At 35.7% G+C, this 13,674-nt stretch overlaps 1 protein-coding gene across 1 annotated transcript in view; it reads left to right on the top strand.

Moving 5' to 3' along the window:
- The first annotated feature begins 790 nt into the window (after nt 1-790).
- The window catches only part of LOC137233850 (uncharacterized), a 28,172-nt gene continuing 15,288 nt past the window's right edge, over nt 791-13,674 (top strand). The window contains exons 1-3 of the mRNA XM_067757364.1: nt 791-1,601; nt 1,748-1,931; nt 2,013-2,215. Of these exons, the coding sequence (XP_067613465.1) occupies nt 791-1,601; nt 1,748-1,931; nt 2,013-2,215 (1,198 nt within the window). The remainder of the gene's footprint in view (nt 1,602-1,747; nt 1,932-2,012; nt 2,216-13,674) is intronic.

The following is a 13,674-nucleotide window of genomic DNA, read 5'->3' as shown; positions in this document are numbered from 1 at the left end:
ATAGTTGGATGAGACGGAGCAGCAAAGGAAGATATATCAAATGTGTGGAAGTTAAACTAAAAACTTGGCTACTGAAAAAGTTTAGCATGTCAGAGGGAGTATTGGAATGCCAAGTAATTTACAGTGACATATTCATGAAAGTTTTTGTGCTAGAAGGGACAAAATTGTGAATGGTCTAATAGTGTTGGCATATGCTTTAAGAGGAGCTGAGATTATGAGAAAGTTTAATGTTGGTATAACAACAAAAGAACGTAGGAGAATTGTATGCAAATATGAGAAATAAAGCGACTCACTACAAAAAACTAGATTACTGTGTGATAAAGTAACTGGCAATAGAAGTAAGTTACATAGAGTTAGCAAACATGATACACATTCGCAGCAACAAGAAACAACTAAAATATTTGCCGTTTCCTGAAAATAAAGTCAATGCTCACAAAAGCTTACAAAACAAAACTAAACCACATGTTTCCGCTAAATGTAATAGTTTTTATAATAATCACCATAACTTTGAGGTGATAGCGCTGACTGCAACGCAAAATTGTGTTATAAAAGTGTGGTCCTGCCAAAGAACTCTCATACATAGCCTAAAAACTCGACATCAAAGTCAATATAAAGTAAGCGGCTCTGTCAGAGCACTGCAGTATTTTGAAGATATTCTACTACATAAACCAAAAACACAAGTTCAGAGTCAATATGAATTGAGCAATCACTTAGCAAGCGAAAAACAGCGCAGCAGAAATGTGCTAAACCAAAACGACTGAGATTAAAACTAAAAAGCGAAACTCAAACAATGCAGCAGTATTCATTGCATGCACAGAAACATAAACACCATACTAGTGAGACATTAAAACAAAGTTTCTCAATCAGCCCTCAAAGTAGTATTCAACTCAAAAGCATGGATTTTCTACACAACAACATGTATGTAATGCCACATACAAAACAACAGCAGCTTAAAAACGAAGTAAAAAGCCCTCAAACTAGTCGTAAATGTACTGATTTTATAGAATATACCCGAAGTTTAAGCAAGGATTACAGCAACGAGCAGCGCAACGCAAACAAACCCAAGCCAACCAATACCAAACGCAACTACCACAATTACGCTTCTCCTAACATACAACCACCAGTGAAGCAGCGGCAGCATTGGGGCATTACATTGCTATCATCTCCGCACCTCCATGTTGGCCATAATTTTAACTTTTCTCACTACAAACGTTTGTGCAATTTAAAATTTTTGTTATTATCTACACTACTTTACTTGCTATTGGCATTACCCCATACAACGTATGCTGTTTGTCGTAATGTAACCGCACGTTCATGTGAGGCTATTTGTAGTGATGTTGGATTGAATTGTACTCTACGTGCCCTTTTACTATTACCCGATGATGATACTTATCTCGCATCAATGCGTAGTTCCATGCCCGCATTACATTTGGCCGAGCAATATGTACGTAATAATAGTTTGTTACCAAAGCAAATAAATTTTGAATGGATGACAGATGATGTGAAGTGTGATGCATCGTATGCAACTTTTAAAGCTATGGATGGTATATCAAAAAGTTGTGCTCATGTGGTGTTTGGTCCTGTTTGTGATTATGCATTGGGTAAGTGAAATAAGGAAGTGGTACGCATGTAAATTGCGCTTACTTGACAGCTACCAGATATATGGCGAGTGACATTAACTTTGTTAGAAAAATTCTTATGGCCCTATATGAAAAATCTGAAGAGTGTTTGGTTTATATTTTTTCAGCTGCTGTCAGTCGAATTGCAAAATACTTTAATAGTAACGGTACACCGGTTATATCCGTAGGTGGCGCCACAGACAGCTTTGAGGTTCAGAAAACTACATGTGCCGATGAATTTTACATGCTATTGCGCAGTGGCCTGCTTAGTTTTAAAAGCCTGTCCGTTATGACGATTGAAGTTTTAAAACGGTAATTTTATAATAAAATCCTAAATGCAAGTCGTTTTTCAAAATCTTTTCTAACATTACCGCTACCGCCTCAATTTTCTAGCTACAATTGGTCTAATCCCATTGCCGTCTATGAACCCAATAGTCGTGAAGATGTTGTAGGCGAGCAAACCTGCTTTTTGATGATGAAAAGTTTCAGCGCTGAAATGCGAAATTTAAATTTGACATTCGCTCAGTATCCTTTGGCACCGCAGCTGCGCAATCGCACCGAGGAACTAAAACGTGAAATTGGCAATAAACACTCAAGTAAGTGGGATATTTAGATTTTAAGAATGTTTAATATGTGTTATTTTGTTAACTGTACTTAGGTAAAGCAGAGTTAAAAATTTTATTTAATTAATACGCTGTTGATAACATAATGTTAATTACATTTCAACAATGCTAACATAGAACTGCAGAGTGTTATGTTGATAACTTTAAGCATTCAAATTCTAACAGAGAACTTGAAGAAAAAGCAAAGCGCGAACCAAAAGATGATTTTAATTTCACAGTGATATGTTAATCAGCCAAAGCTTTTATCTGCACTTTATTGAAATCAATCGCACTAGTTTGCAGTTTCCCATGCAGCTTAAACAACCAATTTGTAACGATTTCTAAAGTTTATCACAATTTCCAAGCTTTGTGAGAGATTAAATTTAAAGTTTATAATTCGCCCTAAAACATTAAATTATATTATTTATTGTGATGGCAATTTACATGCTAAAAAATAATTACGAATAAATTGCTGAATGACATGTGTATCTATAGAGATAACTGCAAAGCTTATGTGAAAAGTGTGAGGGTGTAGAAGGGGGAAGTAAGAGAGGGCTCTTTAATTAAGGTGAACTAAGCAAAGAACCTTCGGAATTTTTCCCAGAGTTATGAGCTAAATTTTTGCGAAGAGAAACAACTTTTTCGCGCGTTTCTAAGTGGTTTTTCTGGGTGATTCTCTAGTTTCATACGAACTTCCCCTAAAAACTGACTTATAACTATTACACTGATCAAACTGCCACTTATCTGGTATTTTGGCGCTTATTATACGCGAATTAGGTGCGACAAGGAAAATTGTGTCACTCTCGTTTAGTTCTTTTTTGGGGTGTTCCCCTCTTAAATGATATGAAATTAGCGAAGCACCCTGGTAAAAACTGACTTTCACTTCACTGATTGAAATGCAACTTAGCTGGTACTTTTATTTCTTATTGGTACATTTTTCTTTTCGCAATCAATATGCCGCAAAATACCAGCTAAGATGCGGTTACGTGCAATAGGGTCAATGGAACTAACGTCAAAAAATTTACTTTGTTCGTTGGTCATCCGTTCATGGGACAACGACTTGACCGATTTCGAAAATGTATTCTAATACATTATACAGGGTCAAAGGTTGGTGTTATGGGAAGTCTGCCCAAAAAATGTGGCTGTCATCAGTTTATGGTAATCAGTCCTTTCTAGTTTCATTTGTAATGTCCACACCATTAAGCAGCTGCTGGAGAAGTGCCCTTGTTGGTTACCGTGCTAAGGAGCATTCCCGAAGACTTCATTGGATGGTTACTCTCGCTAGTGTTCGCGTTTGTATTACGAATTCTACATTGAAGGAATGTAGATGGAACTTGATTGTGGCTACGTCCAGAAAGACGTTGAACGGAAAATCATTGAAGGCAATCCCTCCTCTAAATGTTCGGTTATAGCGTGGATAGCTGCTTGCGCGGCGTTGCATTTAGAATATGCGCATTCAGATCTATAGATTTTCCAAGCCGTGGAAGTGGTTATTAATGTCGCATTTTTTTAAAGGTAGCCGCTGGGCTAGTAACAGTTAGCGGTTCTACTAAAATGCAGCCTAGACAGTGCGGGTCCATTAAAACCGCTGCTAGACGAGAGCTTATTTAAGCAAAACTAAGAAAAATACCATAAGCTATGAGATATCCAATAGATTTTTTCAGAAGTACCCACCCCCTGAAATATATCTGTATATTCGAGGAAACTAATGCCTAGCTATTTCCCAATTTGCCATGTTTTTTGCTTTTTACACGTTTCTTGCCTGCTCTGACCAGCCTCTGCTGAATTTTTATGAGAACCGTTTTATGGCACAAATACAATCGGAGGGATTTTCGAAATATTTTATAGCAGCGACCCAGTTAAGTAAGATTGTCTAGGGCATTTTCCACCACGAAGTCAGCCCACTGAAAAAGGTCAAATGGTTCTGAAGGCACTATAAACTAGAGCTACAAAAGTATCGATATAAATATCGATACATCGATACCAGGTTCGTGGTGCGATTATCGATGTTTTTTTCTAAATATCGAGTACTTTATTCCCATTTCTTATTCCTTTTTCTAGCGGCAGAATTACCAGCGTCTAAAACTTTGGTAAGACAAATAAAACATAAATAAATAAAATTACATACATTATGTCAGATTTGTGTTTATTTTATATGAATAACTAACAAGTTGGTGGCTCTGAATATTGAAAAATTCTTACAAAAGTTCAATGTGAAAGCTACGTTATTTTTTTTTATTATATCCACATATATACATGTATTCGTATATGTAGATATACACGCAACAGAAGACATCATTGAGTTTGAAGACGAAAATTTTGTTGCCAAAAAGCTACGAAGCACAAAGTCAAGCATTTGGACCCATTTTGACAAAATCAGTAATACTATTTCAAAAAATGTTATACAACTAGTGGTAATACGTCCAATTTGTTTCACCATCTAGAACGATCGCATACAACTGCAAATTTAGATTCACATAGCTCGCCAAATAAGATTAATTGTTATATGAACAAGTAAGGAATGTTAAGTTCGGGTGTAACCGAACATCACATACTCAGTTGAGAGCTATGGTGACAACATAAGGGAAAATAACCATGAAGGAAAATGAACCGAGGGTAACCCTGGAATGTGTTTGTATGACATGCGTATCAAATGAAAGGCATTAAGGAGTATTTTATGAGGGAGTGGGCCATAGTTCTATAGTTGGACGCCATTAGAGATATCGCCATAAAGGTGGATCAGGGTTGACTCTAGAATTTGTTTGTTCGATATAGGTATCAAATGAAAGTTGTTAATGAGCATTTTAAAAGGACGTGGGGCTTAGTTCTATAGGTGGACGCCTTTTCGAGATATGGCCATAAACGTGGACCAGGGGTGACTCTTGAATTTGTTTGTTCGATATATATATCAAATTAAAGGTATTAATGACGGTTGTAACAGGGAGTGGTAGTATTTGTATATGTGAATGCGTTTTCGAGATATTGACCAAAATGTGGAACAGGGTGACCCAGAACATCATAAGTCGGGTACCGCTAATCTATTTATATATGTAATACCACGAACAGTTTTCCTGCCAAGATTCCAAGGGCTTTTGATTTCGCCCTGCAGAACTTTTTCATTTTCTTCTACTTAATATGGCAGGTGTCACACCCATTTTACAAAGTTTTTTTTTTAAGTTATATTTTGCGTCAATAAACCAATCCAATTACCATGTTTCATGCCTTTTTTCGTATTTTCGTATAGAATTATGATATTTTTTTCATTTTTCGTAATTTTCAATATCGAAAAAGTATGCGTGGTCAAAGCCGGATTTCGGCCATTTTTTATACCAATTCAAAGTGAGTTCGGACAAGTACGTGAACTGAGTTTAGTAAAGATATAACGATTTTTTCTCAAGTTATCGTGTTAACGGCCGAGCGGAAGGACAGACGGTCGACTGTGTATAAAAACTGGGCGTGGCTTCAACGGATTTCGCCCTTTTTCACAGAAATAAATTGTCGTCCTAGAATCTAAGCCCTACCAAATTTCACAAGGATTGGTAAATGTTTGTTAGACTTATGGCATTAAAAGTATCCTAGACAAATTAAATGAAAAAGGGTGGAGCCACGCCCATTTTGAAATTTCCTTTTATTTTTGTATTTTGTTGCACCATATCATTACTGGAGTTGAATGTTGACATAATTTACTTATATACTGTAAAGATATTAAATTTTTTGTTAAAATTTTACTTAAAAAAATTTTTTTTTTAAAAGTGGGCGTGTTCGTTCTCCGATTTTGCTAATTTTTATTAAGCATACATACAGTAACAGGGGTAATGTTCCTGCCAAATTTTATCATGATATCTTCAACGACTGCCAAATTACAGCTTGCAAAACTTTTAAATTACCTTCTTTTAAAAGTGGGCGGTGCCACGCCCATTGTCCAAAATTTTACTAATTTTCTATTCTGCGTCATAAGTTCAACTCACATACCAAGTTTCATCGCTTGATCCATCTTTGGTAATGAATTATCGCACTTTTTCGGTTTTTCGAAATTTTCGATATCGAAAAAGTGGGCGTGGTTTTAGTCCGATATCGTTCATTTTAAATAGCGATCTGAGATGAGTGCTCAGGAACCTACATACCAAATCTCATCAAGATACCTCAAAATTTACTCAAGTTATCGTGTTACCGGACGGACGGACGGACATGGCTCAATCAAATTTTTTTTCGATACTGATGATTTTGATATATGGAAGTCTATATCTATCTCGATTCCTTTATACCTATGCAACCAACCGTTATACAATCAAAGTTATTTTACTCTGTGAGCTCTCCTCAACTGAGTATAAAAACATATGAAGATCCATCATCACGTAAAAGGCTTCTGCCAGCACCCTACTGGGGTTTAGCTACCGCAGACGATCGACCGTTTCCCATAGTGGATGACAAAGGGTGGCGTAACTTTGTATATACCCTCGCTTCGCTGTATAAGCTACCATCGCGGACAACTATGCAAAATGTGTTTTATGATCGTTTCGAAGTTACGTATATATTATATTTACATAAATGTCTGATATATACCTGATATTGCTTTTAAATTGAGTAAGCGCTTTTCACTATAACAAAAAATTCGATATATATCGCGATATATCGATACCCTCCCTCTTAAATATCGAAAATATCAAGTATGCCGAATATCGATACTTTTGCAGCTCTACTATAAACACTCTCAGAGAGCTGCGCTTTTTGATATCTTATATCTTGGAATTGTTCCAAATTCATTCCAAAATAGTCTTGAAAATAATTCCGAAAACAGTTTCGAAATGATGCAGAAGTCCCGAAGTAGGCCTGTAAGAAATTTTTTCGTATTAGTCTGGAAGATACTGCCGAAAATAATACCGAAGTAATCCTATAAAAATCTTAAAATAATTCCGAAATAGATGGGAAATTATTCTAAAAAAATTCCAAAGTGGCCCTGAAATTATTCCAATTTGTTCCCTAAATAGTCTCGAGACGAGTCCGAAAGTGATCCTGAAATTTCTCGAGTAAAAATCGAATCGAAATGCTTCTAAAAACAATCCCGAAGTGTTCCTGTAGTCATACCAAATTGTACAATTCTATTCCCTTCAAAATTCGATCAAAGCCCGTCAATCCATTATGCATGGGCTAAGGTGGCACTTAGCCAGTTGATATGCATGCGCATTCCCCCTTCACTGAATAACAGAATGTATCCACCTTTAATTTAATGATCTATTATGTTTCCTCTTATTAAATAACCGATGTGTCTTAATTATAGTCCAAAAACTATAAGACCAGTTTTTACTGCCCTTTTTTCCTTTTAAGGCGCTTTTACTAATACACGTTTCGCTTTCATTCACTCTTAATATAAATCGCGTTTTTACTTCCGGCTCAATACAATGACTAATATCGGGGCTTCTATTAGAAGCGATTCTGCTTTAGTTATTCGAATTCTAACCGATATTTCTACTCCACTGGGTATACAAATATCACACACACATAGCACAGACAAGCAATGAACAGCTTTCGCACCCCCAAAACTTGGAGAAAGCACATGCACTTTATTGGAGCTTTTTGAAGCAAGAACAAAACAATAAGCAACTGTATAGGAAAACGACAAAAAAATCTCTGAAAATTCGACTTACTACCAACAAAATGCAATTGCCGGCATTTGACAAAGTTATTCCAAGTTGCAACTAGACAACAAGTCAGCAAGCGTAAAGCCAGCAGTTGAAGGAGAATTTTCGAACCGAATTGCTAAAAGCACATTGAACGGTTAGATGCGCGACACAGCAAATAAGTATTCATTGACCGTGATAAAGAAATTTGACGTTGATATAGCGGATTTTAAAATTTCATTGAATAAATTCAGGCAAATCCAAAGTAGTGTAAATAAATAAATGGTTGTACCTAAATAAATAAATGATATAATCTTATAATAAATAAATAGGTTAAATAAATAAATTAAATAAAAATAAAAGCGGTTTACAGTGACAAATGGAAAAGCAAGCCAAAATAATGAAGTGATAAGAATTTAACTACTAATTCCTAATTCTATCTTAAATACTTAGATATTTATAAAAACATTTAAGAAAGCGTTAATTTATCTACACACTTATTTATTCAACAATTACCTATGGTAGAAAAATTATCACGCCGCGGCATGACAACAAGATTGGTCAAAAACGGGATTTCGGTCATTCACCCCAAAATGTGGCGTTCACAACCTTAGCTAGCATGGTTTGTTAAGAAATTTTCTTAACCAAAATTTTCAACCCCTAGTAAGTCTTGTGGTTGTGTAAACATCTGTCGAAACGGTATGGGGAAATCCAAAATGTAAGCGTAAGTGTTAATTACAACACTGTAGCATAATGTGGTAACAATGTACGTGGTAGATTTTATATGAATGAAATCAAACAACCAATTAAGTAATGGAAATCAAAGGAAGCAGAAAAACAAACCGATTACTTATGAGGAAGAAATCCGTTGGCGTGCTGTCAATTTTCTATCGAAGTGTTAACGGTTTGTTGTCGATGACTTATCGGCTTGTTGTCGACGGGACATTGGCGTGTTATATATGTCTTATCAACGAGTTATCGGTTTGTAATCGACGAGTGATAAAAATTTCAATATAAAAAATAATAAATGAATTATTGATTTTCTATCAATGAGTTATCGGCTGTTATCGATTTATTATCGAAAATTTGACGATTATTTTGCTATGAGTTCGCTATCAGAAAGTTATATTTTTTATTATCGTTGTGTTTTCTACTCGTTATCGGGAATTCAACTATTAATCATCGAAATTTTTGAGAACTTTGGTACCAATTTCTTTAAATGTGTCTACCCGGGCATAATTATCTTTAAACAATTTGTCTCCTAAGGACAACTATATTCTAGTTCCTATATTGCCGGCTTCTTTTATACGCCTGGCAAAGTTTTGACCTAAATCAATCTTCGCCTCAACAATTACATTTTTTATATTAATTTCGCTACAAATTTTCTTTCCTTTTTTGAAACGTAATTTCGGAGGATCGAAAACGAGCTGGACTAGTCTCTTTACTTCACATTTATTTAGCGCTTCAAATATTATTGGGTTCTCATTGTGACTTTTTATTTCTTCATTTTTACTACTGGAATCTTTATTGTTGTAATTTTTCTTAGTTTTTGATCTAGTCGTAACTTTTAATATTTTACACGCTTCTACCGATATTTGTTTTAGGTCTTTAATATCTATGCGTGATAATGCGTCGGCTACATAATTTTCTTTACCTGCGATATACTCCACTTCGAAATCATATTCTTCCAGATCTAATCTGATTCCAGTTAATTTTGATGACGGATTTTTCATCGAAAATAGGAATGTTAGGGGTCTGTGGTCTGTTTTGACAAACATTTTCTACCGTAAACGTATGGTCTAAAATATGTTATGGCCCAATGAATGGCTGCTAATTCTTTCTCAATTGTTGCTTTATTAATTTCTCCTTTAGTAAATGATCTTGACGTCCTGTTCAGTTTGCCTGAAATTTGGTATATAAAGTTGCCTATATTAATATTTACGATTCTTTTTTCCGGGAAGTAGACCAGAGACGGTCTGGGACTGGAATTAGGACTAGAACTGGGACTGAGACTGGGAGTGGGGCTGGGACTCGGAATGGGACTGAAACAAAATACATACCACCCTCTAGGACTGGCAATAAGGGATGAAGAAGAATGGGAAAAACAATTAATCATCTAAAACTATCGATTTTTATCGAAAATTTATCCATACCGCGATCACTAGCACTTAAAGTTTTAGCCTAGACTACAAAGTAATATTTTGCTATTTGGCTTCTTATTGAGGACGCTAAGTAATCGGCGTAAAACGCAGAACCTAGCGCGGATCTCAAAAAGAAGTGCTAGTGTATTACATCAAAAACAGAATGTACCTGTCCAATGAAAGCATACGGTACAAAATTTAGGATTCTGTTTCCTATGAGGAAGCTTTCGAAAAATAGATGGCTCACAAATCGAAAACGGTCTCTGGAGTGGGAACTTCTATGACACTCGTATATTTACTTTTTTGTGGGCAAAATATGCTTTTGATATTGTGAGAAACTCCCGTGGGACACATCCAAGGACTTGAAGCTATCGCAGCCCTGTACAACTTCTAGGGGTATCTGGCCGTAATACAAATGAAATACGCTTCTAAACCTCATTTTAGTGCGAGCTTTGCGAGGACTTTGCAAGCTTTCAGAAGTTATCATCACTACAAAGTCGCCTTTTCTGTCCCTATGTCCCTTTGAATTCTTAAACCTTTAAAACTACGCAATGGGTTTTGATACGCTTTCTTTTAATAGATAGAGTGATTGAAGAGGAATGTTTATATGTATAATAAAATCCATTAAATAGTGCGGCCAACGTGGTGTGATGGTAGCGTGCTCCGCCTACCACACCGTATGCCCTGGGTTCACACCCCGGGCAAAACAACATCAAAATTTTAGAAATAAGGTTTTTCAATTAGAAGAACATTTTTCTAAGCGGGGTCACCCCTCGGGAGTGTTTGGCAAGCGCTCCGAGTGTATTTCTGCCATGAAAAGCTCTCAGTGAAAACTCATCTGCCTTGCAGATGCCGTTCGGAGTCGGCATAAAACATGTAGATCCTGTCCGGCCTCTTAGTTACACTATTTATAACTCAAGAACGAATGAACAGATTTGGATGAAAATTGGTGGAGGGGTAGCTTAGAACCAGGAGACAGACATAGGATACTTTTTATCCTATTCTGGCTAGGGTCTTGAGATCAAATCGTGGAACCGGGTAATCCTGAGATATGCTTGTACAATATGGGTATCAAATGGAAGCTGTTTATGAGTACTTTGATACGGGATATTTTTCGTACCCGTGTGTGACTAGGGTCTCGAGATATATAGGCGAAAACGTGGACGCGAGTACCCCAAGAAGGTGTTTATAGAATATTAATAACAAATGAAAGCTGTTGATGAGTGCTTTAGTACAGGGTAGTTTTCATACCTATTGGTGACTAGGGTCTCGAGATATAGGCCAAAACGTGGACCCGGGTACCCCTAGAAAATGTTTATACAATATGGATAACAAATGAAAGCTGTTGATGAGTGCTTTAGTACAGGGTAATTTTCATACCTATTTGTGACTAGGGTCTCGAGATATAGGCCAAAACGTGGATCAGGTTAACAATAGGATGTATTTTTACATTATGGGTATCAAATTGAAGCTGTTGATGTGTGCTTTAGTACGAGTAATTCTTATACCGCTGGGTGGCTAGAGGCTGGAGATATAGGCCAAAACGTGGACCCGGATACCCTGGAATATGTGTGTAATATGGATATCAAATGAAGGCTGTTGCTGAGAGTTTTAAAGTAATTTTCATTTTGATATTCGATTTAGTCGCATTAAATTGGCAAAACTGATAAATATGCATGCGAAGCCGAAATAAAGACATGAATTAATAATACCCACATATCTATTTATATACGTCCTATTCAATTTGCCTGAAATTTGGTATATAAATTTGCCTATATTAGTATTAACAATCCTTTTTTCCGGGAAGTAAACCAGAGACGGTCTGGGACTGGAATTAGGACTAGGACTGGGACTGAGACTCGGAGTGGGACTGGGACTCGGAATGGGACTGGAACAAAATACATACCATGCTCTGGGACTGGCAATAAGGGATGAAGAAGAATGGGAAAAACTTGAGAGAAGAGACAAGAGGGAAGGAGACTGAGAAAGAGATAGAGATAGATGAAACGAAAAATATGGAGGAAGGAGTGAATAAAATAATTAAGAAAAAGTGAAGAGGGGGGAGGGCAGAGTTAGACAGGAAAAGCTTATTGCAATGTATACAGATAGACTAAATTTAGGGCAGAATAACGTCTGATCAGTCTGCTAGTGCTAGCGCTAATTGGAGTCAGAGAAGACTTTGTATAAAAATAAATTTCTGAAATGGTCTAATGTACACATATACTTATTTTATGTATTACATTTGATTAAAAATAAAATAATTACAAAGCAAAATCCCTTCTACATCTTTTTAAACATTTATTTTTTCCAGATTTGGTGTTGTAAAATATTTATTAATTTTAATTAGTTTAAACCAGGGACACATATTAATAGTTACATATTTTTTGAGTCGAAAGAGTCTGTGTTAAAAATTATCCTAGTGGAAAGTTTATGGAACCTCGGGATATCCATAACATTTCCATGAGGAGTCATCCTTCCTTTTTATTTTTCGGAATTTTTTCAAAAATTTTAAGTCTGGGCTTTTGTTTTGTATATATACATACTTTTTTTTGGACAGAATAAAAGTCTGTCCCTTAACTAAAGAGCGGCTCAAATGAAATTAATATTATACCAATCGATGCTTTCAAATATCTGGATTTGAAACCTGTAGGGACACTTCAAACCTTTCGTTACTAATACTAGAAATCTGTCATCAAAAATTATAACCAATTAGCGTAACACACACTTAAGGCCCCATTACTGATACTTAGCATAGACTTGTCTTGACTTGAGAACTGTCACTTACAGTTCTGTTAAATGAACATTGCATGTTACTGATTACTCAAAACTTAGCAACACTTAACTTTACTTAGAAGTCTGTTGAATTTCGATTTTCTACGCAAGTTCTAAGTGACGTTTACATTTTGAGATGTCATTTGTTTGTTCCCATTTCATTTCGACATTTTGTCATACAAATTGACATTTATTGATTATGATGCCAGATTTTATGCGCTAAGTGGAGTATAATCGTGGCTAAGTTGCCAAGTTTACACCAAGCCAAGTCAAGTCTATGCTAAGTATCAGTAATGGGCCCTTTACACTATTCGATAGTGAACTTGCGCCTGTTTTTTTCGCCATTAAGTTTGATCCCATTGATATATTGTTTTGAAATCAGGCACAGCGCTTTCTGTTGAAACAAGAAGGTTTCTGTGTGAAAAATAATCGTTTCATTTGGATGAGCCCTTCCATAGATATAGAGCCGGGCTTCTATTCTGTCCTTAAGAAACAAAAGTTCGAATTTAACATTTATTTTCGAAATTATAAGATAAAAGTCCGGATTTAATATTTCCTTTTGGAATAAAAAAATAAAAGTCTAGAAATAATTTTTTTTGGAGAACATTTATTACAAAAGTCATAACAGTTTGGATCCCTGGTTTAAACAAATTAATGCCTCTGGTGATAACGAAGGTGATAAATAAATTGAAATTAATAGTGGTTTAAAGTGCAGTAAAATAACAGCAACAAGAGAATAATTCAGTACATACAGAAACTACTCCTTTTTTTTAAATTCCTTTTTTACCTTTTTAGAGGCAATGGTAACGACAATCATCTCGTATATTTGATATAAGATGAAATCGAATAATAGGAATAATAATAGGCCGTTTTAATATAGAGCCAGAAATTTATAAATAAAAAAATAATATGGTTTTTAATA

This window comes from Eurosta solidaginis, chromosome 1 (genome assembly GCF_040869045.1).
Source record: "Eurosta solidaginis isolate ZX-2024a chromosome 1, ASM4086904v1, whole genome shotgun sequence".
Classification (NCBI taxonomy): domain Eukaryota; kingdom Metazoa; phylum Arthropoda; class Insecta; order Diptera; family Tephritidae; genus Eurosta; species Eurosta solidaginis.
This window is presented reverse-complemented; position numbering and strand designations above follow the sequence as displayed.